The sequence below is a fragment of the Manihot esculenta genome, chromosome 6, assembly GCF_001659605.2.
Source record: "Manihot esculenta cultivar AM560-2 chromosome 6, M.esculenta_v8, whole genome shotgun sequence".
NCBI lineage: Eukaryota > Viridiplantae > Streptophyta > Magnoliopsida > Malpighiales > Euphorbiaceae > Manihot > Manihot esculenta.
Genome location: NC_035166.2, coordinates 26185568 through 26206764, shown reverse-complemented (window position 1 = coordinate 26206764; position 21197 = coordinate 26185568). Strand labels below are relative to the sequence as shown.

At 31.2% G+C, this 21197-nt stretch overlaps 2 protein-coding genes across 3 annotated transcripts; one reads left to right on the top strand and one right to left on the bottom strand.

Moving 5' to 3' along the window:
• Positions 1 to 53: 53 nt before the first annotated feature.
• On the bottom strand, positions 54 to 13440 carry LOC110616525 (structural maintenance of chromosomes protein 6B). Of its 2 annotated transcripts, XR_002488203.2 has the most exons (29): positions 13166 to 13440; positions 12911 to 13016; positions 12464 to 12597; positions 12209 to 12264; positions 11006 to 11092; positions 10610 to 10930; positions 9901 to 10020; positions 9141 to 9275; positions 8890 to 8966; positions 8715 to 8790; positions 7927 to 8001; positions 7630 to 7734; positions 7106 to 7275; positions 6890 to 6992; positions 6638 to 6750; positions 5929 to 6133; positions 5268 to 5399; positions 5006 to 5120; positions 4834 to 4919; positions 4638 to 4733; positions 4102 to 4238; positions 3903 to 4005; positions 3319 to 3398; positions 3069 to 3147; positions 2836 to 2893; positions 2561 to 2658; positions 2228 to 2322; positions 885 to 1010; positions 54 to 416 (listed from the first exon to the last, which is right to left on the bottom strand). XR_002488203.2 is itself a non-coding variant. In XM_021758915.2 (28 exons), the coding sequence occupies exons 1-28, from the start codon at positions 13320 to 13322 to the stop codon at positions 953 to 955; spliced, it is 3177 nt and encodes a 1058-aa protein (XP_021614607.1). In that variant the 5' UTR covers positions 13323 to 13440; the 3' UTR covers positions 610 to 952. The 2 variants fall into 2 exon arrangements, 1 of the variants encoding a protein (XP_021614607.1); XM_021758915.2 differs by lacking the exon at positions 54 to 416 and having other exon boundaries at positions 610 to 1010.
• A 6247-nt stretch (positions 13441 to 19687) lies between these two features.
• LOC110618297 (zinc finger protein ZAT9) lies at positions 19688 to 20965 on the top strand. Its single transcript, XM_021761456.2, has one exon. It carries the CDS (start codon positions 19771 to 19773, stop codon positions 20722 to 20724), a length of 954 nt encoding a protein of 317 aa, XP_021617148.1. The 5' UTR covers positions 19688 to 19770; the 3' UTR covers positions 20725 to 20965.
• Positions 20966 to 21197: the final 232 nt, after the last annotated feature.

Below are 21197 nucleotides of genomic sequence, written 5' to 3'. Positions count from 1 at the left end.
TTTGCCAAAGAAATCTCAGTAGTTAGATATAACTTGCACACTGGATCCATCTACTCACGTCTTTAGGATAAAATTAATTTTTAAATGAATCCATACAGGTGCACAAGGATATAAATGACGTCTGCTCAACTACCCTCCAACATCAACATGAAAAAAATAAATAAATAAATAAATAAAACTAATCAGATGGTGTCTCCAGCAGGCAAATCTCTTTGATAACAGTTTGACCCATAACTTATGGGAGATAATGAGATCCACAAGCAGGCACCAAATGAAGAAACAACTATGATGAGCTGGGAATCCTATAATTGCTGCCTAGGTTCTGTTTCCATCTACCATACAACCGAACCAGAGTTATGGACTGGGGAACAAATGGCACTTAATACGCCTGCTCAGTAAATCCCAGTTGCCTTCTCCTATTAGCACGAGAAGACATAAATGCACAACAAACTATGCAGCTACAGAGGACATCGGCATGCATGAATTAAACAAGCAACCACATCACTTTCATAATTGCAGGGTGATGTAACTTTACTGAACTTCTGTGCCATGCATCAAATATTTTGCTTCAAATTATTTACTATATACTGTAATGGGTCGCCATTTTAAATATATGTGATTTATATAAATTAGTATTTCAACTTAGGCTCCAATTGTTAAGGTCTAATAGAATATAATGGAATCAAATATTCCCTAATTATACAATAAATATTTTATTATACCCTACCACACGTAGCCTAAGGGGTAGAATCCCTGTTAACCAAGTGAAAAAGGAGAAATAACTATGCTAAGCTTTTTTATCAGCAGCATAACCCAAAATAACGTCAAAAAGAACCCAAAAGAAAAGCCTGATTTTGAATACACCATGCCTGTAAGCAACTTACCATCGGAGCAAAAATAAGAACAGCATTTTAAATTGAACAATTCTTAAGAAGATCTTGCACTGCTATAATCAAGAACGAGGAGCTGCTAGTTGCTGCTTCTTTATCCTCTCCCCATGTTTTACCATACTGCACAAACACCAAACGAGTAGAATCAGCTTTGAATCAATTTAACCAAACAAGTAGAAACAGCTTTGAATCAATTTAATCATAGTAACCATATCAATATATACATTATGGGGTGGGATTTACTAAATACTTATCTAGCAGATGGTTTTACTAGCAATAGAACAAGAACCTTAATTGAACTCCTAGTTCTCCAATACAATATTCTGTTATTAGAGCTGATTGGATTCACATTCGAAGACAAATTAAATTAGTCAACACACATTAGATAGAAAACAGCTATCACAAGATGATGCTACTGGAAAATACAAAAACTGCAATCATAACCAGATAACAAACAAACCTGCATCGATTACAGGATTTGGTCACACATAAGACAGGTTCTCATATAAAGTTACCTATTGAAGTACATACATCAGGTTTTCCAAAGCCTTAGACTTAGTGTTTAATTGTGTTATGTAGCCAGATTCTTTATCACAGAGAATGCAATTGGAGAGGAAATAGAAAAAGAAAGGGAGAAAAAAGAGATTTTATTGATTAGAATATCAGAATGTTAACCCTGGAGATATCACAGTTCTTTTATATACCAATTCCCTTCATAGGCCTGCAAGAATTAACCGTTCCTGCCAATGCCCTTCCCTAATAGATCTGTAACTACACTCAGACATATAAACAAAATATAACACCCCAATTCCAAGTAAACTAAAGAATCAAAGTTTCTGAATCTGAAACATGGAGAAATTAGGATCCAAACCTTTAAAGATTATACATGTACACAGAGAAGCATTCATCATTCGTGAAACATGCACATACATTCTCGTGCACTGATTTAAGTTTTCTTAAAGAGTCCAAAAATTTTAATCTCATGTGCACATATTGTCCACAAGAGAAAAGATCATGGTTTGTATACCAAGGAAGCCAATACATCAATCACAACATAAACAAAAATGTAGAAAGCATTGTAATAAATTTTCTACTGTCCTTTGCGGATGCAAAATTATATTTCTTGCAAATCCAGAATCCAAATGCCAAAGAATGTCAAATTTGAGCACACTCTGTTTCTAATTTAGAAGGAGCAGTCTATACACAGACAAATGGATATTTGACCCCACACACCCAAATAATATAAAAATAAAAATAAAACAAAAATAAAAAATGGAGAGATCAACAGCATACGAGATTATATATTTCATATTTTATATTCAAGCACAATTTGAAACCTGATGTCATGAGGTGTGATAAATATCCATTGGGATCCTTGTGCCAATGCAAAGTCCACTAAAGTGTCTAAGCTTATCTTCCGGCTAACTGCATCCTGGACGTCCATGCAAGCAAGGAATCAAATTTATCAGGAACTGCATCCTCAAAGAGAGAATATTTTCAAAGGGACATAACGCATCCCCTGAATACTATGACTGTAAATCAGGAATTCCTCACCCACTCAAACAACTTGCCACCTTTTAGCAAAACCTTAATGCACATTCAAATTTATGCAAACTCTTACCATAAATACATAAAATCATCAATGCACATTCAAATATGTGAACACTTACCATAAATACATCAAACTCATCCATTGCTCGGAATGGGGCTTCTGTCATCTCATGAAGAGCTAATGCAAAGCACAGCGTTGAAAAAGAGCGTTCACCACCTAAATACAAGAAGCAATTACAGAAAGATAATGGAGTTCACAATGTTTTTTCAAAAAATCCAACCCATAGAGCCAGAGGATGCTGAAAAGATTTGAAGTTACTCAATTATTAGGCAAAACATATCCAATCTCTTATAATAATTCATAGAATCAGATAAGGATAGAAGATGAGCAAACCTGAAAGCCCTCTAGTGTCACGGACAGTGCTGCTTGATGCATCTTGGGGCATCTTTACCTAACAGGTAAAAAGAAGCAGCATAAGGTAAAAGGCAATGGATAAACATAAACAGACATGAGAGATCCATGTCCAGAAGAAATTGGGAGTGGCATAAGAATGTAGGCTTATTAATCCAATGCATACAAGTAAAGCTTACAACATTATATAAGAATCTGAAAGACATGTTTCTTACCTCTACTCTAAGGGTTTTTTCTTCATAATTAACTACGATACTCCCGCTAATCCCTTTCTTACCTAAGTGACCATTAAAACTAATTGCAAAAATTCAGAGTTTAGAAATATATATAACAGTACATTGGAATGGAAAAAAAAAAGGCCACTCCTAAAGTTAAAGGGCAGAGGAGGAGGGGAGGGGATGAAAGGAGAAAAAGAAAAAATTTTCACTTAAGACCCAAAAAAAAAAAAAAAAAAACTACGCATACTTCCAAGTTAGCTGCCGCTTCAGAAGAGCACTGTTCCTTTGAAACTTGTTCTGTCGCAAATCTAGGGCTTCCTGACAAGCCTGCAGTTCAAAAATATATGGACGAGAAAAGATGGGAGAAAAATAATAAAGAAATAAAAAGCACAAATATAAACTTAATATAGTTCAAATATTTATTTTATGTGCATACTCAATTGGTTGAATAACCGAGAAAGTAGGAGAAAAAAAGAAGAAAAGATGTAAAAGAAAAAAAAAAGTAGCAAGACTTGTAACAATGACCACCAAAGTTTTTTTTTTAACCTCTGTCAAACACATTGCATAAATTTAAGCAATAGGAATTACCTTTAAAATAAAAACAAGAAGACATACAGAGATTAGCATTTAAGCATAAAACCAAACAAGATAACCATGTTTACACATGGACAAAAACAAGTAGGTAACAATGTAAAATACTGTATTTGTATTTGCAAAAAGAGATATTGCACTTGGAACAAAACAACCTTTCACTAGGACATTAAAAAGAATCAGATAGACTTAATGTCCAAACCTAAGCAAAAATCAAAAACTAGATTACATATAATTTACCTTCAACTTTTCTCGAAACCCTTGGTACAATTGTTGTTTTCTTAAGATTTTACGCTGTTTTTTCTCATATAACATTCTCAGGTCATCAATAGAGTCAGAACACCTGCCGCAATAAAGAATGAATTAGAAAAAACTAATATTTGAAGTAAGATTGTAGAGTATGTTTTCAAGTGAAACAAATATCAGCTCATGACTATACCACTGGCTCTCATGCTGAAGCCTCTGACTCAATCTATTTAATTTGGCACTGAGTTGTTCTGGGGTGCTTCCATCCCAACCTCCTAAAGCTTCAATATCAGTCTCGGGACAGATAATAGAAGCCTTTTTGGAACTCTCCTACAGTTTAATGAAATGCAAAGTAAGGTTCAGCTTAATGCTGCAGCGATAACTTGTATTTAATTGTTTCAACAATCAATTCACCTTGGGAAAAGTTAGGATGTACAGACGCAAAACCAACTCATACTAACACTGAAAATAATGAATGGAGAAAATAATTCCACCTAGCTTTTTGCTTCAAAAATACCACACTGAGAATATGCAAAAACAGAAATTTGACACATGACAGGTGCAGATGGCCTGAAAACCTCCCATCATCCAAAAACAGGGATGTAGTAAAAATAACTTAGCAACAGGCAAGACACTCTTAGATGCAAATTTAAACTAAGTTACATTAGTCAATGGAATTCATCATAATGAGAGTTTGGCCAACTCCATATACAGAAAACAAAAATGTACCTTACGCTGCTCCTCAAGTTCTTGATAATGTGCTTCTGCCACTTTGATATCAGGAAGGACCTTGTTAGTCATTATATTTTCATAATGAGCCTTCTCCTGAGATAAAATTTGCTTCTTGAACAAGCTTGCATAAGCAATAAGTAAAACAAAAATCAATCAAACACAAAGACAGGAGATAAGAGCAAGGATAGGTGACCGCTTCTGCATCTTGTAGATCTTTTTCAATCTTCATTAGCTCACCCTCTGCTTCTTCAAAGGCATCGAGATCTCCTTTTGCTGACTCTACATTTTCGCCACAGTTATGGACAAAGGAGAATGCATAATGGAGTTACATTTAACTGAACATAAAACTATAGCAAGTAGTATACCACATAAATTCTCAAATGATAATTTGAGGTCTAGAGCCTTTGCCTCAGCTTCATCCCTTTTGACTCGAAGCTTTTCCAGAAATGATTTTCTTTCTTGTATCTCCTCTTGGAGTTTCTGGAAAACATATGCAAAGGAATTTTATATGGGAAAAGGGAAACATGTACCTCTTATTGAATGGACAAATTGCAAATCATAGGTTAAATAGGGTCATATGCAACCCCCACTCAAATATAAGCTGAAGTAATGGAACGAGGAACAAACTGAAATTTCTTGATGAAGCTCATCAACAGTTGAAGCAGCTGGTGGACTAGTTTCAGTAGAATAAGACTTCTTCAAATCTTTTAGTTCTAGTGTCTTAGTGGCTACAACCCGCTCAGCAACCAAGCATCTCTCCTACACCAAGAAAACAAAGGTAATTATATGCATACATGCGAGCCAACATGACATCAGAAATGAGTCTTTAAATACTGATGGCGTTCAAAAAAATCAAATCTGAAAAATCAACAGAAACAGGATATTTAAACTGAAAATTCACAATCAATTTTTCAGTTCTGTTTTTCAGTTTCAATTCTTATTAGCCTTAAGAAAAGAGGCTTTTGCTGGTATATCAACGAGTATAAAAGCATGGAATTGTCATATTAGAAGAGCTATCCTTCAACCATTTTTGCATTTAAGTCAAGTCATATATGTTGGCTGTTAGAAGCATATGTTGTCATGTATTTGGTTTATCACACATGCACAGTGAATAAAAAGCACAGAGTTTGTTTACTCACAGCTTTAGTTGAACCATAGGGATTTGTCAGAATGCACACATATAAAAGGCTAAAAGAAGAAAATTACAGATTTTAGTACAAAACAACAAACTAAAAATGATTAAGCAGATTAAAATATTATAGAAAAACTAATAACAATATATTATTACCTTTAGTTTCTTCAGATCACCTTGAGCATCCTGAAGATTTGCCTCCATAGCCCTTTTCCTTTTCCTGCATTCTTCAGCACTCATTTTAAAATCTGACATTCGTTGTTCAAGATTCTTAATTTGATGATCATAAGAGCTACAAAGACGGCCTGTTCTAAAATTTTTATTAGGAGGAAGTACAGTCTGGACTGACCCACGGGCAAACCTGGAAAGGAATAAATGAAAGTACTTGTAAAACAAGCAATAGATTGCTAGCTCAGTATATAGAAACTGGAAATAGAAATAAAATCTATGAGAACAGAACAAAACTGCATGCCAGCAGATATAAATAATAAGAGATTGAATTTAGTTGCCAATTTTTCTCTGCGTCAATAAATGATAAACATGTTAATCTTTCAATCTCAACTAGTATCATTTATAGAACCAAACCATATAAATTGAAAAACCAAATTAAATCGTTTCAGTTTGATTTTTTGGTTTAACCATTTAATGCTTTGCCCTAAAACCATTTCATGCATGCTTGGTGAACCTAATGAAGCATGATGATAAGTAATAAAACAAAATTTCAACTCATTGTTCAATTGAAATTTTCATATTCTATCAAAAATACTCTCTAGAGAGCAGGCTTGGTAGAATAAAATGTAAAACAAGCGCTTACAGCATGTCTGACAAAATGTAATGTAGCATAATGGAATAAACAACAGCTTACATTTTATATCCATCTAAGGTGTAAACTTCCTTTAGATGTGGGATCTTCTGGTCAAAAGCAACAGCTTTTCCCACATTGTAATTTTCTACAAGCACTAGCCTCTCTGCACTCCCCTGCAATCATAAGCAAAACAATAACCAAATATTAAGGTGTGCAAAAAGAAACACATAACATCACAGAGGGAAGTAAAACCTTTACAAAGAATCAATAACTTTAAATTAGAGACAACCAATGACAAACAAAAAAAATTACCATATCCACCAAAACATTTAGCACGGTATCATTTTCAGAATGCACAACAGAAAATGCGGTTGGGTTATTTGTTTGAGGAAGCATGCTAGGTGGTATATTCAACCTACAAAGGAAAGTAAGTGCAGAACAAGAAGAGTGAGGTAAAACAGCAAAAGTAGGATAATTATACACCTGAAGAGACGGGTAAGCAAACAATAAAAGTAATCAGCAAACTACCTTGGTCTTGAGAAGTCATATATGATAATTTGAAGGTTACTATATTTTGCTTCTCTTGCACAATCTCTCAAAAGATTCATATCCCTATGGTTTGTTACAATAAAAGCATTGAGCAACCTCCCAATGGCATTTTCAACGGCAGGAGCCCATGTATCACCATTGACCAGTGTCTGCAGTGCATAATCATTAATCAAGATGCTTTAGGAAGTAGTCAGCAGAATGGCCCAGTTTCATCCGGAATGTAAACCACATTTTATTAAAAGCAAAGATGAAAGACTCATTGATTCAGTATAGGAAGGATAATCAAATTATGATATTAAGATTATATTCCATGTAAAATAGGAAGATCACCATCATCATCATTTAGGACACAATTAAGAGTATCAACCCAAGTGAATAACAGAACTCAATTAACTTTCATTCCAAAATAGTTGGGATCAACTACATAAATCCTTTTCCTCCTAATTTATGTACTTGACACCATTCGTAAATTAGCGCACAGAAAAATTAGTGGCTATACTCACCAGGTGGGCACCAATTGGACCAATAGGCGACTTAGTGAACTTTTGGTGACATCTTTCAATAATATGCAGAAGATGAATCACCTTATCTCCTCCAAATGCTGTAACCTGACAAGGGTACTTTCTATTGAGCAATATTGTCATAATCAACTTTATGTTATAAGCAGAACCTGCATTATTACAGATCCTGACACTCAAACAATAAACACGCAAAAAGGGCCCACACTTGGATATGCCTGAAAAATGCGATGGCATTGTCATGCATAGCTGCAACAACACAATCAAAGGAGTTGCACACACCTTGTTAGTTTTGTGCTGTCGGAACTGCTGAATGGTTCCACGGATCTCTCGTTCCTCTTTTTCATAATTTAGGATCTAAACATAAAACTTGGATCATTTCATTATACTTGTTATATTACAGGAAAAAAACATAAAAGTATATTTGAATTCTCTTCAGATTAATATAATATGCATAGATCATGAGTTATTATACTGGCAAAGCTTCCCATAGGAGAAAAGGGAATTTCACAATATGACCATCAACCTCAAATTCAATGCCCACAAGTCACAACAACCAACTCAAATAGAAGTCTGAAAATACCACCATATAGGATTTCTCAAATTAGGTCAGTACAATCCTTCATTTATACAAATCAAACCAGAATGGATATATATATCTTGCCATACCTTAGTGGCAGAAAGCTTGATTCCAGAACAACTCAGAAATTAAAATTTTAAGCAGACCACCGCAGTAAATGACAAGTATGAAACTTAATGAAAAGCTTCCAAGGAAAAGACCAAATAGAGAAAGGGTAACTTTTCATAATTATTCCCAAATTAGGTGTCACATTGACCAAGAAATACTGCCCATACTCAAGCACAGATCTAATGGTTATGACTACTAACTACAGGACTCAAGGCATTTAACTTAATCCTATCAAGAGACGACCACAGATTAAAGGTTGTAGAAATTTCTTCAACATGAAAAATCCACTTGACAAGAGAAGAAAAACCATAGACCAAGATCAACAGCACATTCCACATGATAAAGACATGAACCTATGTTAAGCATCTCTATATGACTATACCTCTTCATTTATCTTTCTCATTTCATTCATTCCCTCAGACACACTTTCTGATAAGACCCTTTCTTCTTCCTTTAACCTGTTACGTTATTTAATTTAACAGACAAATACATTATTAATTACGAGTGAATAAAACATAAGCACATAAAAGGGAAAGGTTTAACAGAAAAAGAGTAACCTTAAAAGTGTGGAATGAGCATCATCAACCATGCATTGGAGTTCCTTTAACTTCTCCTCTATTTCAGATTCTTCAGCCTGTAGGAAAACAATGTTAGGGATTAAAAATTGTCATCATGAACATTGTCACCACAAATCATCCCCCTGATATCTTCATTTAGTTCCCTAGCATTTCAAAAGACAGAAGGTTTGGGAATTTCATTTCATAAGCATAATAAACCATGAAGTGAAAGCAAAAGCAACCAGAAAAACCTGTGTATTTTTAACATGTTGCTCCTGAATAGCCTGGACTTCTTGCTGAAGTGAGCTTGAACGCTTCAGCATGTTCTGAATGCGCTTAGTTTCACGGCCATGCTGCTCTTCTAACTCGAGCTTATGTTTTGTTGCCTACAAAATAATACTCGCATCATTAAGGCATATGAAAGAATTGAAACTCGAACAAAGAGAAGAAACAACGAACACATTAATTTGTTTCTTTGCTGTTCTTTTCAGATAACACATCTACAAGAAGAAGCAAAAGAAGATAAATTAAGAAAAAATTATGCTTCACATCACAATTTTATGTTATTGTCCAGTCTAGTGTTATGGATAGAAGAAGAAGATATAAGAATAAGCAAGCTCAAGAATGGTCAAAGATAGTTAGCAATTAGTTGGAATTGGAGGAAAAAGTTGTAAGTAGTTAGTAGAGCAGTTAAGCAGTTGATATTGGAGAGAAAATAGCAACTGCTGTGTCTAGCCGTATAAAAGGAATTAGAGAACTCTATGTGATGTATCCAAGAATCTCAATCAATTCAATATCCAAATATACTCTCTTCACTCTCTTATATTCTTCTCTCCCTACTCTACTTCTTTTCTCTGCTCTTCTATGATCTCTATTCTTGTCTGTTCTTCCTGTTCTCTATTTTTATATGGTAACTGTCACAGATTCAAGGCTGTTAGGGTTCTATCCTAAGTTCCTAACATCCAGTTTCTTGCCTTCAGAAAGAAATAGATAAACCAAGTCCCTACATACCAAAGAGAGAGAATGTCGCAAATCATCCTGCTTTCTCCTCACTTCTGATGTCTTCTGCATCATGTGTGCTATTTGTGCCTTCTTTTTTGTGAAGAGGTCCCTCAATGACTCCACCTTTACCTGCAAAATGAAGTGCTTTAACTAAATCTCACACAAATAATTTATGATAACATATTTTAAAATAAAGGATAATTAAAGAAGACATCACTCAGAGACTATAACAGGGGAGAAAAACTGCAGTGCATGGACGACCATATTCAGAGAAAAATAACGCATCATGCCAAATGCTAAACAGTTTCAATGCCAAGATCCAACAATAAAGTAGAATTGGGAAATTCAATGTAATTTTCTCAGACTGCAGACTGCCCAGTGAAAATGGTGGGAATTTTTAGGACTTCCCTACTGAACAAACAATAACTTCACAATAAAAATAGGAAAGAGAGAGGAGGCGCAACTTTCTATTATAATAATAAAAACTAGGATAATCATGAAAGAGGCGGTATAAATGATGCAGCTATAAGAGAAAGACAAAACCAGCTACTTTCCAGCAAATTATCAGATTTGCTGATTTTGGTAATTTTGCATTTTTCTTCTGCAGGGACCCCTTGTGTCAGTAAAATTAACCAAAACTGTGGGAAGAAGCCGTGTTATTTAAGTGGCTGAAAACTGAATGCGGACAAAAATATTCAGGAATGTAAATTTCACTCACCAATTTCTGCTCAATTTTGTCTTGGCAAGCAGGTATTCGATCTTTAAGCTTGCTAATCTTCATACTTTGATCTTCAAGTTGCTTATCAACATAATAAACCCATGACCAAGCAAGCTTCTTTTTTAATTGCTGTACCTGCTGAGATATTTCTTCTATATGTTCCATGTTTTTTATTTTCACTTGCAACTCATTGAGTTCCTTCTCTATAGGCTTTATTGTAGCCTCCAATTCATCCACAAGTGCATTTGCAGACCTTAGTTGTTCATATATACTTTGTAACAGATCATTAACTTGCTGAAGAAGAGTTGCCTTGAAAAAGAACTGAGCAATGAAAGTGTCAATAGAGGATCTAGATCTACATTTTTTTACTTCAATATGAACACAAGGAGAAATTACCTTGAATTTATCTTTGTCATTACCAGAATGCAAAAACTCTCTGCTTTTGTCTTGACTCATTATCACACAAGGATTCTCCACATCAATCTGCAAATTATTCATAAAACATGATCCAGTGTAAAAAATAACCTTCTAATCATAGTTGTCAAATCAATATTTCAATCGACAATCGAAATCTTCAATTTATGAATCGAAAATTGAATCATATGATTCGTTAAAAATTTTAAAAACTAATTGAAAATAATATATGTTCTAAAAATAAGCAAAAATATATCTTACAATGGCATGTTTTGATAAATATATAATTATCTTTTAGATAATTAGAAATATTCTTTATAATAGAATTATAAGTATTTTCTATTTTATATTGTAAATTATAAACTTTGGAATTGTAGGCAACAATTATTATTATACATATGTTGAAATTCTTATTAAATTTGATCAAATAATTAAGTAGTGAGAAAAGGTAGCAAGTTTCAATATTATTGATATAAATTATCATAACATGACAAACATAATTAGTTAAATAAATTAACTAAAAGAAAAAGGAAAAAGGAGGAAGAGGGAGAGGGAAAAAATGGGTGGTGGAGGAAAACTAGTTAAGGAAAATATTTTATGTACAATTTTCATGGCAAAAATGAATGAGATTTCAAATTTTTAAAATATAATAAAATTTAAGGTCTAACAAACCCTTCATAAATAATTGATTAAATAGGGTGAAGATTCAGTAGACTTATATCAATTCTTTTAATTTAGTCAAATTCAGGTACATTTATAATTTACCCTATATATTTGAATAGCTAGGATGTGATATAGACAATCGTAAGATTAAGATTCGAATTGATTTGTTGGGAAATTGATTTTAATTGTAAAATTTGAATAGAGAATCATAAGATTCTGACAACATTGTTTGTAATTGTTAAAAAGAACCAAAAGTAACAAATCATATGAAAGTAAAAACGTCAAAAAAAAATTAGTGCATTATACGAAAGAAGGAAGAGAAAACAAGGAATGCCTCCACTTGATGCTTACCAAGATAACAGGAGAAAATGGGATCAACAAGAACTAGAAGGATAAAAAGAACTATCTTGTAGTAAGTTCCATCTGGATATTCTTAGTTTTAACTGGAGCAAAGACAATCTAGGCTCGTAAACAAAAAATACAGTTTCCATTTCCTATGAAAGTGAAATTAAGCACACTCACATTAAAATGTTCAGTGAGCTCCCGAAGTTCCTCTTTTCGACTAGCAACCTTTTTACCTGCCAAATAACTCCGATGGAAAAGAAAAAATGAACAAGGAAGCTTAAGCAATACAGCTTGTAATTCTTTCTAATACCATCTAACAGAAATGTTCAATTGTTTTTGCCATTTACATCGCTTACCAGTTACCAGGATCTGAAAGACCTTGAAGATTTTAAAATGAATTAAAAATATTTATTAACAGAAAATTATTTGGACCTTGGAAATCCTTTAGAACTGTGGAGCTAGTAGATTGATTAATTCTGCGCTCTATAATAATGGCATCACCATAGACTTCAGGCTTAAAAGCATCCTCTCCTTGATTTTTCACTTCCACTTCAACAACAGCATAACTGCCAAAAAGAATGCCAGAAAAATTTAAATGGACATAATAATATAATTTCTTTAAAAGAGAAAATGACAATATTAGGAATTAAATGAAAAGATCTATACTGCATATCTGAAAACCAAGCAAATACAAAATAAGGGAACAACTAAAATGCCTCAAACCATCGCATCCTATTTTAAAATTCGGCGGCACTCTGTAACATTCTGCAATTTGATTCAAGTAATTATGATTTTTGATTCCTCAACATCCCATACAGACACATCATTCTTGCTACGCCCTACGCTCAAAAGAAATATAAACAGGCAAGGAACATAAACCTGCAACCAGTTTTGATAAAATCCTTCAACGTAGATGCCCTCTGAGTCCCTTTCGCTCGGCTTCCGAATGCAATACACAAAGCAGTCAGTATTGCACTTTTGCCGCCTGCAAACGCAAACATCAAAACAACAACATTTCAACGTACTCTATCAATGTAATTATCACCACCAATTTACTGTCTATGAAGCTCAGTAACCTAATCAACTTTTCAAGTTTATAACCTAAATTGAGTAGAGAAAGGTAAAGGGACTTACTCCCATTTTGACCGGTAATAAAATTAAGCCAAGGGCAGAGCTCGATTTGGAGGTTGCTATGGCACATGAAGTTCTCTAATCGGATCCTAGTGACGGTACCCGCGCCGGAACGTGTCGCTGCGGAGTTGAAACCGGAGAAAACCCTAGAATCGCCCATGGCGCAGGACTACCGTTCTCCTTCCCTCTCAAGCCCAATGACCAATGAACTGAATAGACGGATAAATGGCAGTTTGAACGACTGAACTAAGCCTAGAAGAAGTGGGAGAATCGGAGGTGTAAATGGCGGGAAGAGGGATTTATACTATATGACTCGAGTGTACGAGTGGCCAGTGTTCAGGCCGTGATTAATGCGGGCTTGGGATGGGCCTATCAAGCCCATGATGTCCAATACATGACAATCCAAGACAGTTTAAAATTAGAAAAACAAATAATAACAAAATCTGGGTATTCATTGACAATCGAAGACAGATTATGCGTTTGTTTATGGTTAAACTGTAATTTAATCCGTTTAGTTTAGTAAAATACAATATTTCATCTCTCTGTTTTAAAAAAACTTTAATTTAGTCACTGTGATTTTTAAAAACTATGCCATTGGTCTCTCCCGTTAGATTTTCAGTTAAATCACCTTTAATTTTAATTAAAATACTAAAATGCCCATTCTCTCTCCTTCCTCTTCCTCTTCTTCTTCTTCTCGTCGCTTATATCTAAGAAACAGCAAACGACACACTTACTCCGGGTACTAATTTTTTGCTTGCAAGTCCCAACTGGCGGGATGGAGAATGGCTTCCTGCCCTGGTGTCATTGCTAAATTAGTGTAAAGTTTGCAGAAAGAGCTTGTTTTCTTACAACTTCAGCTGAAACAGGCCATTGTTTTGCTGTTCTTGCTTTTATTTAATTAGTGAATTTAAACTTGGATGTAAATAAGATTATAAATTTCAAATCAAACAAGTAAATAAGATAATCAGATGATCAATCAAATACATTGTTCTTGTTTTCAACTTGTAAATAATACATTCATTATGTGGCTTATGTCTTGCTAGTTCTGTACTTTGCTGCATTCCTCAGCATTCCTCCTTTGACAGATGATGCTGGATTGATTGTCTTTCCGATCTTCTTCTTCTCCTCCCGTTAGGTTGTTGCTTTCATTAGCTTATTTGCACAGCTGCTTGCATGAAATCAAACACAGAAGGAGGAGGAGGAGGAGGAGGAGAAGGAGGAGGAGGAGATCGGAAAGAAGAAGAAGAAGAAGAAGAAGAAGAAGATCGGAAAGAAGAAGAGGAAGAAGGAGATCGGAAAGGAGATCGGAAAAGAGAAGAAGAAGAATAAGAAGAAGAAAAAGAAGAAGAAGAAGAAAAAGGAGATCGGAAAAGAGAAGAAGAAGAAGAAGAAGAAGAAGAAAAAGAAAAAGAAGAAGAAGAAAAAAAAGAAGAAGGAGATCGGGAAGGAGAAGAAGAAGAAGAAGAGGAAGAGGAAGGAGAGAGAATGGGTATTTTAGTCTTTTTAACTAAAATTAACGGTGATTTAACAAAAAATCTAACGGGAGGGACTAATGGCATAGTTTTTAAAAATTACAGCGACTAAATTAAAGGTTTTTTAAAACAGAGGGACAAAATATTACATTTCACTAAATCAGAGGGATTAAATTATAGTTTACCCTTTGTTTATTTGTGATATAAGTGGAATTGAGCGGTCACCAGATAATCGGGGTTCGACTCCTCACTTCTTTTCTCTCTAAAATGGTAATTTAGGGTTTGATTTTTCTAAGAGATAGGGATCGATTAATTTAAAAGTTCATTGTTTATATTTTTTTCAAATAATAAGAATTAAATATTTTTATAATGAATAACCATCAAATCTGTATATTAAGTCAAAATTAACTTCTTAATTGTTATTTGTTTAATACTTGATTAAGATAGTTTCTATATTTTATAAATTAAAAAAATTTATGTTTTTGTTAGATTTCTATAAAAAATAGTTATCAATTATTTGTAGTCTTCAGCAAAATAATACATACTATGCATTAAAATTACATAGTTTAAATTAAAAGAATAAAAATTTTTAAGGTAAAAAATAAGTTCACTATAAGTAATGCTTTGTTTAACAAAATAATTGAAAATTTTTTATTTACAAAAGCATAATTATTTTAATTAAATTTTAAAATAACAATTAAATAATTAATTTTAATAAAATATATCGATTTATATTAATCTACTTTTTTTTTCTCTCTCTGTGTTTTAAAGATATAATATATTTTGATAATGATGTAAAATCTTATTACTGAGTTTTTTTTTCTTTTATTTGGACATTATTATTATTGTTAAGTCTTTTTTTAATAATGATTTGCTTTCGAGTATCACAATGTTTTTTAAAACACAAATAAATAATTTTAAAAAATAATAAATAAAAAAATTTAAGTAATTTAATACAAATCATTTAGCACGGGGTAATAATGTCAGCTTTTGCAACAATATGTATTACTATGGAGTGAAATCAAATGATTATCGACAATATAGCAAATAAAAACGTTCGAATTTGAAAATTGCCCATAATCTTTCGCTAAATATGGAGATTTCCACTATCGTCCTAATGCAAAATCTTATTCCCCAAGAAGAAGCGTAATTACATCCACATCCAATAAGTGCTAAATTAAAATTTTATTTTTATTTTTATTTTTTATTATTTATTAATTACTTTTTTTACTATTTAATATTTTTTTACAGTAGTTTTTGATGGTTGAACTAGTAGATATTGACTATTTGCTAACTATAGGTTATAATTTATTTTTTTTTATACTTATATCATTTTATTTTTTACAAACTTGCAAGTTCAAACTTCCTTATTATCAAATTTCATTATTCTATATATTATGTCATTCTATTATATTCGTAATAATATTATTAATTATTTGTATTATACTAAAAAAATTAATTAATTTATTAATTATTTAGAGTAAAAATATTAATTTATATTAATTTATAATTTATATTAATATTTATTAATATATTTTATTGTAATTTATTTTTAATAATTAATATAATATTTATTTTATATTAAATATTTATATTTTAAATCGCTATATATAAACAATTAATCAATCTGATATTTAACCGTTAATAAAATAATTAACCACTGCTGAAATAGCGGATAGCTATTGAAATCACACAATAATGACTTATTTTTTTAACCAATTCACTTTATATATAAATAATAGTTTTTTATGTAATGATTAGTCTCTTTATAGTTTTATTAAGTAAAGATATGCATTTTTTTATCATATATTATTTTATTTTATTTTATTTACTCATTCAGTGATGAAAAAGGAATAATTAAAATATATAATAAATTACTATTAAAGATTGATTGACACAATCAATAGACAAACTATTGTACGCTTTATAGAAAATTTCCAGGAAATAAATTGTGTGCAATTTTGCAGATGTTAGCCTTAGGAGCATATTTGAGTGTGTCCAGTTAAATACTACTTATCGCTTCAAAATTTTAATAATTACACGTATTTTTTAATATAATTATCTGATTTTTTAAATATTTTTTAGTCAAATCAATTTACTAAAAGTCAATTAAAAGAGATAAAATTTTGATACTCTAAATACCCATATTTGTAAGACATATTTATAGGAAACCCAATCTCGAATAAAATAGTGTGATATCATATTAAATTTGAATTAAATCTAATTCATTTCACAAATTAATTTAAGAAAAGAAGTATTTATGACCTATATAATGAACACATTATTCTTTTCCATGATCGATATAAGAATTTATTTGCCATTAAAAATGAATGGTAGAAAATTATTTTTTGATAAAAATATGTCATTTTAAATAATATTGAGAATTATTTAATAAAAGCGATTTTGTTTATTGATTTTTTTTTGTGTTTTGTAACAAAATTATATAAAAGAAATTTAGATTTTTTTTAATACTTATATAACTATTATAACTTTAATTGCAGCACCAAACAATTTCTAAATTCTAATGATAAAATTTTAGAATGTGATATTGAGATTGCTTGCTAAACACGGCCCTGATGTGTAAGAAATACTCTAAAATATAAAAATAAAAATAAAAGGTTAGAGCAAAGAAAGTAAGTAATTCTCCATTTCAGGAATGCTGAGTCTGTATATTCAATTATGAATCGCCAACCAAAATCGTGTTGGATTAAACAATTAAAACAAAGATTAATTCTTATGTTTTTAGAGTTATTAATTAGTTTTTAAATTTGAATTATAAAAAAAATTTAAACATATTAGAAAAAAGTTTTTTTTTTCCTATTATTATGTGTGATTATTCATGTTTTGAAAATTATACACGTCATAAATAAAAATATTATATATACTATGGAAAAAAAAAGAAAAATATATAGAATAAATTTAAACATAAAAGAACCATTTTTTCTACAAATTAATTACTATAGTATACTTTATATTTCTCCGTTTAATGTAATTCAGAAAATCAAATTGTTTCTTACAAAATTATACGGGATTATATTTATTTTAAAAAAATAAAAATTTTAAATTAAAAAAAGAATTAATTTATTCTAAAAAAATTAATAAAAATAAATAAATTGAATTAAATTCTTATAAACTCTTTGATTTTATATAAGGGTATGAAAATTAGTTGGTTCAAATAAATTAATATTAAATACATATTTCACTCTTGAATTTTACCAAAAAATATTTGTAACTCAAAAACTTTATATGATATATTTAAATTATTAAAAATTGTAATTGAAATAACCTCACAATTTTAGTACATTGTATTATAAACTACAGATACAATAACACATATATAACTCAAATTGTCATATAATTTTGCCATTAACAACAAAAAGTATAATAATAATAAATTATATACAAATTTTAAAATTGAAATTCACTCTATATTTTGTAAAAAAAATATCTTTAAATTTAAATTAATCTAAAAATATTATAAAAAATTAAAATTATAATGTTATTTAATTTCATTTTTAATTTACTTAAGTATGTTATATGAAATTTTTAAAGTTATTCGATTTTTTTTTTATATAATTAAGGGCCAAATATGTATCCTGTCAGTAAAGTAACAAGTGTGCTTGTACTGCAAACCTCCCTCTATTCTGCTAAAGATTTCAAATTCAAAGTTTTGTAGAAGCCATTATCAAAAGAAACAATGACAATTCTCAAATAAAAAAAAAATTATGTGTGTGATGGACATAAATAAATGGCTGAATATTTTGTATTAATTGATATTAATCTATTAAACATTTAAAATAGAATTATAACATATTTAACACTTAAATTTATAAAAAAATATAATAATTAAACTAAATTAATCACACTATTAAAAAATTAAAAATAAATCATACATATTGTTGATTATCCTCTAAATTTTATTAAATATACTGTAAATTTTATAATAAGTTGATAAAGTTAATTTGACAAATATAACAATAAAATTTCAAATATACTTAATAAGTTAAGCTATTTTCAATTTTTTTTATAAATATCAATAATATAGTTAATTTATATATAATTATTATAATTTTTTAAATTTGAAATGTTCAATAAATTATAATTTTAATTATACATTTAATAAGTTAATCTAAAATAATATAAGAGTATAAGTGTATATTTCTATGATAAATTTAAGCTATTAAAATTATGGATGAATTAATTATAAGAATATTTACATATATAAAATATCTATAAATTATTGAATCCATTCAATAACACATTAATTGAATTAATTTTTTTATTGAAATAATTTAACATGCTTTCGATTCAATATAAATATAATTAGGGGTTAGTATTCGGTCGGTTCGGTTTAAAATCGAATCGAAACGAATAAATCAAAAACTGAAATTTTAGTGTTTATAAAAATCAAACCGAACCAATTTTGATTAGAAACCGAATCGGTCTGATTCGATTCGGTTCGGTTTTATCGATTTTGATTTTTAATAATTTTTTTTTATTTTTTACACTTTATTTTTAATATTTTAAAATTTAATTAAAATATTTTAATCTTAATATGATTTAATTTCTCAATATTATTGAAAAAATATATTATTCTCACTAATCAGTTCGGTTCGATTTTTTCAGTTTTTTTCTGATCAAAACCGAACCGAATCGAAATAACCAAAATTTTTAAAATTAAAAATCGAACCGAACTAAAATGTTTAAAAAATCAAACCAAATTTTCAAATCGATTCAATTCGATCGATTTTTTCAATTTAAACCGAATACTACTCCTCACTAAATATAATTAGTTATTTAACATAACCAATAAAATTCTGTTAATTTTTTAAATAAATTCAAATCTGTTAATTTATTTAAAAATAATTTCATTACATCATTCAATCATCACAGCACCAATATATATATATATTTTTTATTTTGAAAATAACTATTCACGTTTATTTTAGTATTTTATTTTTTGGCAAGGTTTGCAATCACCGTGCTTTCTCTCATTCTGTGCCTTTGGACCGATTTTTTTTTTTTTTCGTCAACAACTTCCTTTATAAGTACCACCACGTTGTATATATTCGGTAGCCCTCCTTGAGTGATGTATCGGAGATAAAATAGATAGAGGACTTTAATTCCTTCCTCACCATGGAGAAGAACCGAATCTGTAAGATCTGCAACAGACGTTTCGCTAATGGCAAAGCCATGGGAGGACACATGAGATCTCATCTGGCGAAACTTCCCCTCCCTCCAAAACCCATCCCATCTGAACAAGTTGAGCCTCCGTCCTCAAAATCACTATCACCATCCTCATCAGCTGTATCCTTAAACTATCCTTCAACTAAAAACCCCATGCAATCCCACCGATCCGTCAATCATCGTCTCCCTCTCATGTCAAAAACTAATCTTGCTGCTCTTCTGGACGGCGACAGCGAGACAGAGTCCCCAAAGAATACGACTCAGAGAAGATCAAAAAGGCGGCGCAAATCCTTAGAGAAAGTGGCAGAATCAATCGTGAAAGTATCCGAGTCAACTGAACAGGTTAGTTCTATATCTTGTATCTTTAACGAAGAGGAAGTAGCCATGTGCCTTTTAATGCTTTCAAGGGATAAACGGTGGACAAAGAAAGTGGTGGATAAGTACATGGAAGATGAAGCCGAGGATCATTCTGAGGAAGAGGATGAGCCATCTGGTGTGATTAGGTTACGATCTAAAACTAACGGAAGGCATACGTGTGAAACATGCAAGAGGGTTTTTCGATCTTATCAAGCCTTAGGCGGACACAAGTCAAGTCACACTAGAATCAAAACTAGTGTCGCGGATGAGGATGAGGACAGGAGTAGGAGCAGTAATGGTGGTGTTGTGGGTAATGAACCTAGAATATTTAAGTGTCCATATTGTGATAAAGTGTTTGAGTCTGGTCAAGCACTAGGTGGGCACAAGAAGGTGCACTTATCTTATCTGGGCAATTACAAAATTTCAATTAAATCTGCTGATAATTTGTTAGATTTGAATTTACCAGCCCCTGAAGATGATGGTGAAGTTAGTCAAGCTGAGGTTTCAACATTTTCCAATCCAAAGGCATATCAGATGAGAAAATGAGTTGGTGGACAGCTTTAGTCACAGTTTAAGGTTTTCATGGCTGCTTTAACTTCATTAGTCTTTTTTTTTTTATAAATATTACAGTTTGATTTGATGAATGTTCTTTGTATGATCTCCATGATGAAAAAGCTTTGCATTTTCAACTTTCCCATTCAAAAAGAGTTCATTTGGGGCTATGAATGGGGATAACAAAGAATTAATGCAATTTGATTGTAGTATTAATACTATTAAATATTAAGAATTTTGGAGCTTTATATACCCTTGGTCCAGCTGTTTTAGCTAACTGTTTTCCCTAATTTTACTCACTGAAAATTTTATAGAGAGAGGAAGTCCAAGGAGACCTTTCTGTTATTGTTTGGATGTAAGGATTAGCTTCAACCTGTCATCACCAATTTGCTTTTGATGTGGTTTCTACAGTTGGTGAAGAAGTCAAGAAACACTTTTCCTTCTTATCTTTCTCCGTTTTAGGGTTT

Excerpts from the sequence above, each read along its gene's own strand:
- LOC110616525 (XM_021758915.2), bottom strand. The coding sequence starts at position 13,322 with ATGGGCGATTCTAGGGTTTTCTCCGGTTTCAACTCCGCAGCGACACGT. Across the intron at positions 3,399-3,902 it reads GGTTTCGAGAAAAGTTGAAG|GCTTGTCAGGAAGCCCTAGA; the intron begins GTAAATTATATG and ends TTTGAACTGCAG. Across the intron at positions 2,323-2,560 it reads ATGAGTTTGATGTATTTATG|GATGCAGTTAGCCGGAAGAT; the intron begins GTAAGTGTTCAC and ends ATGGACGTCCAG.
- LOC110618297 (XM_021761456.2), top strand. The coding sequence starts at position 19,771 with ATGGAGAAGAACCGAATCTGTAAGATCTGCAACAGACGTTTCGCTAAT.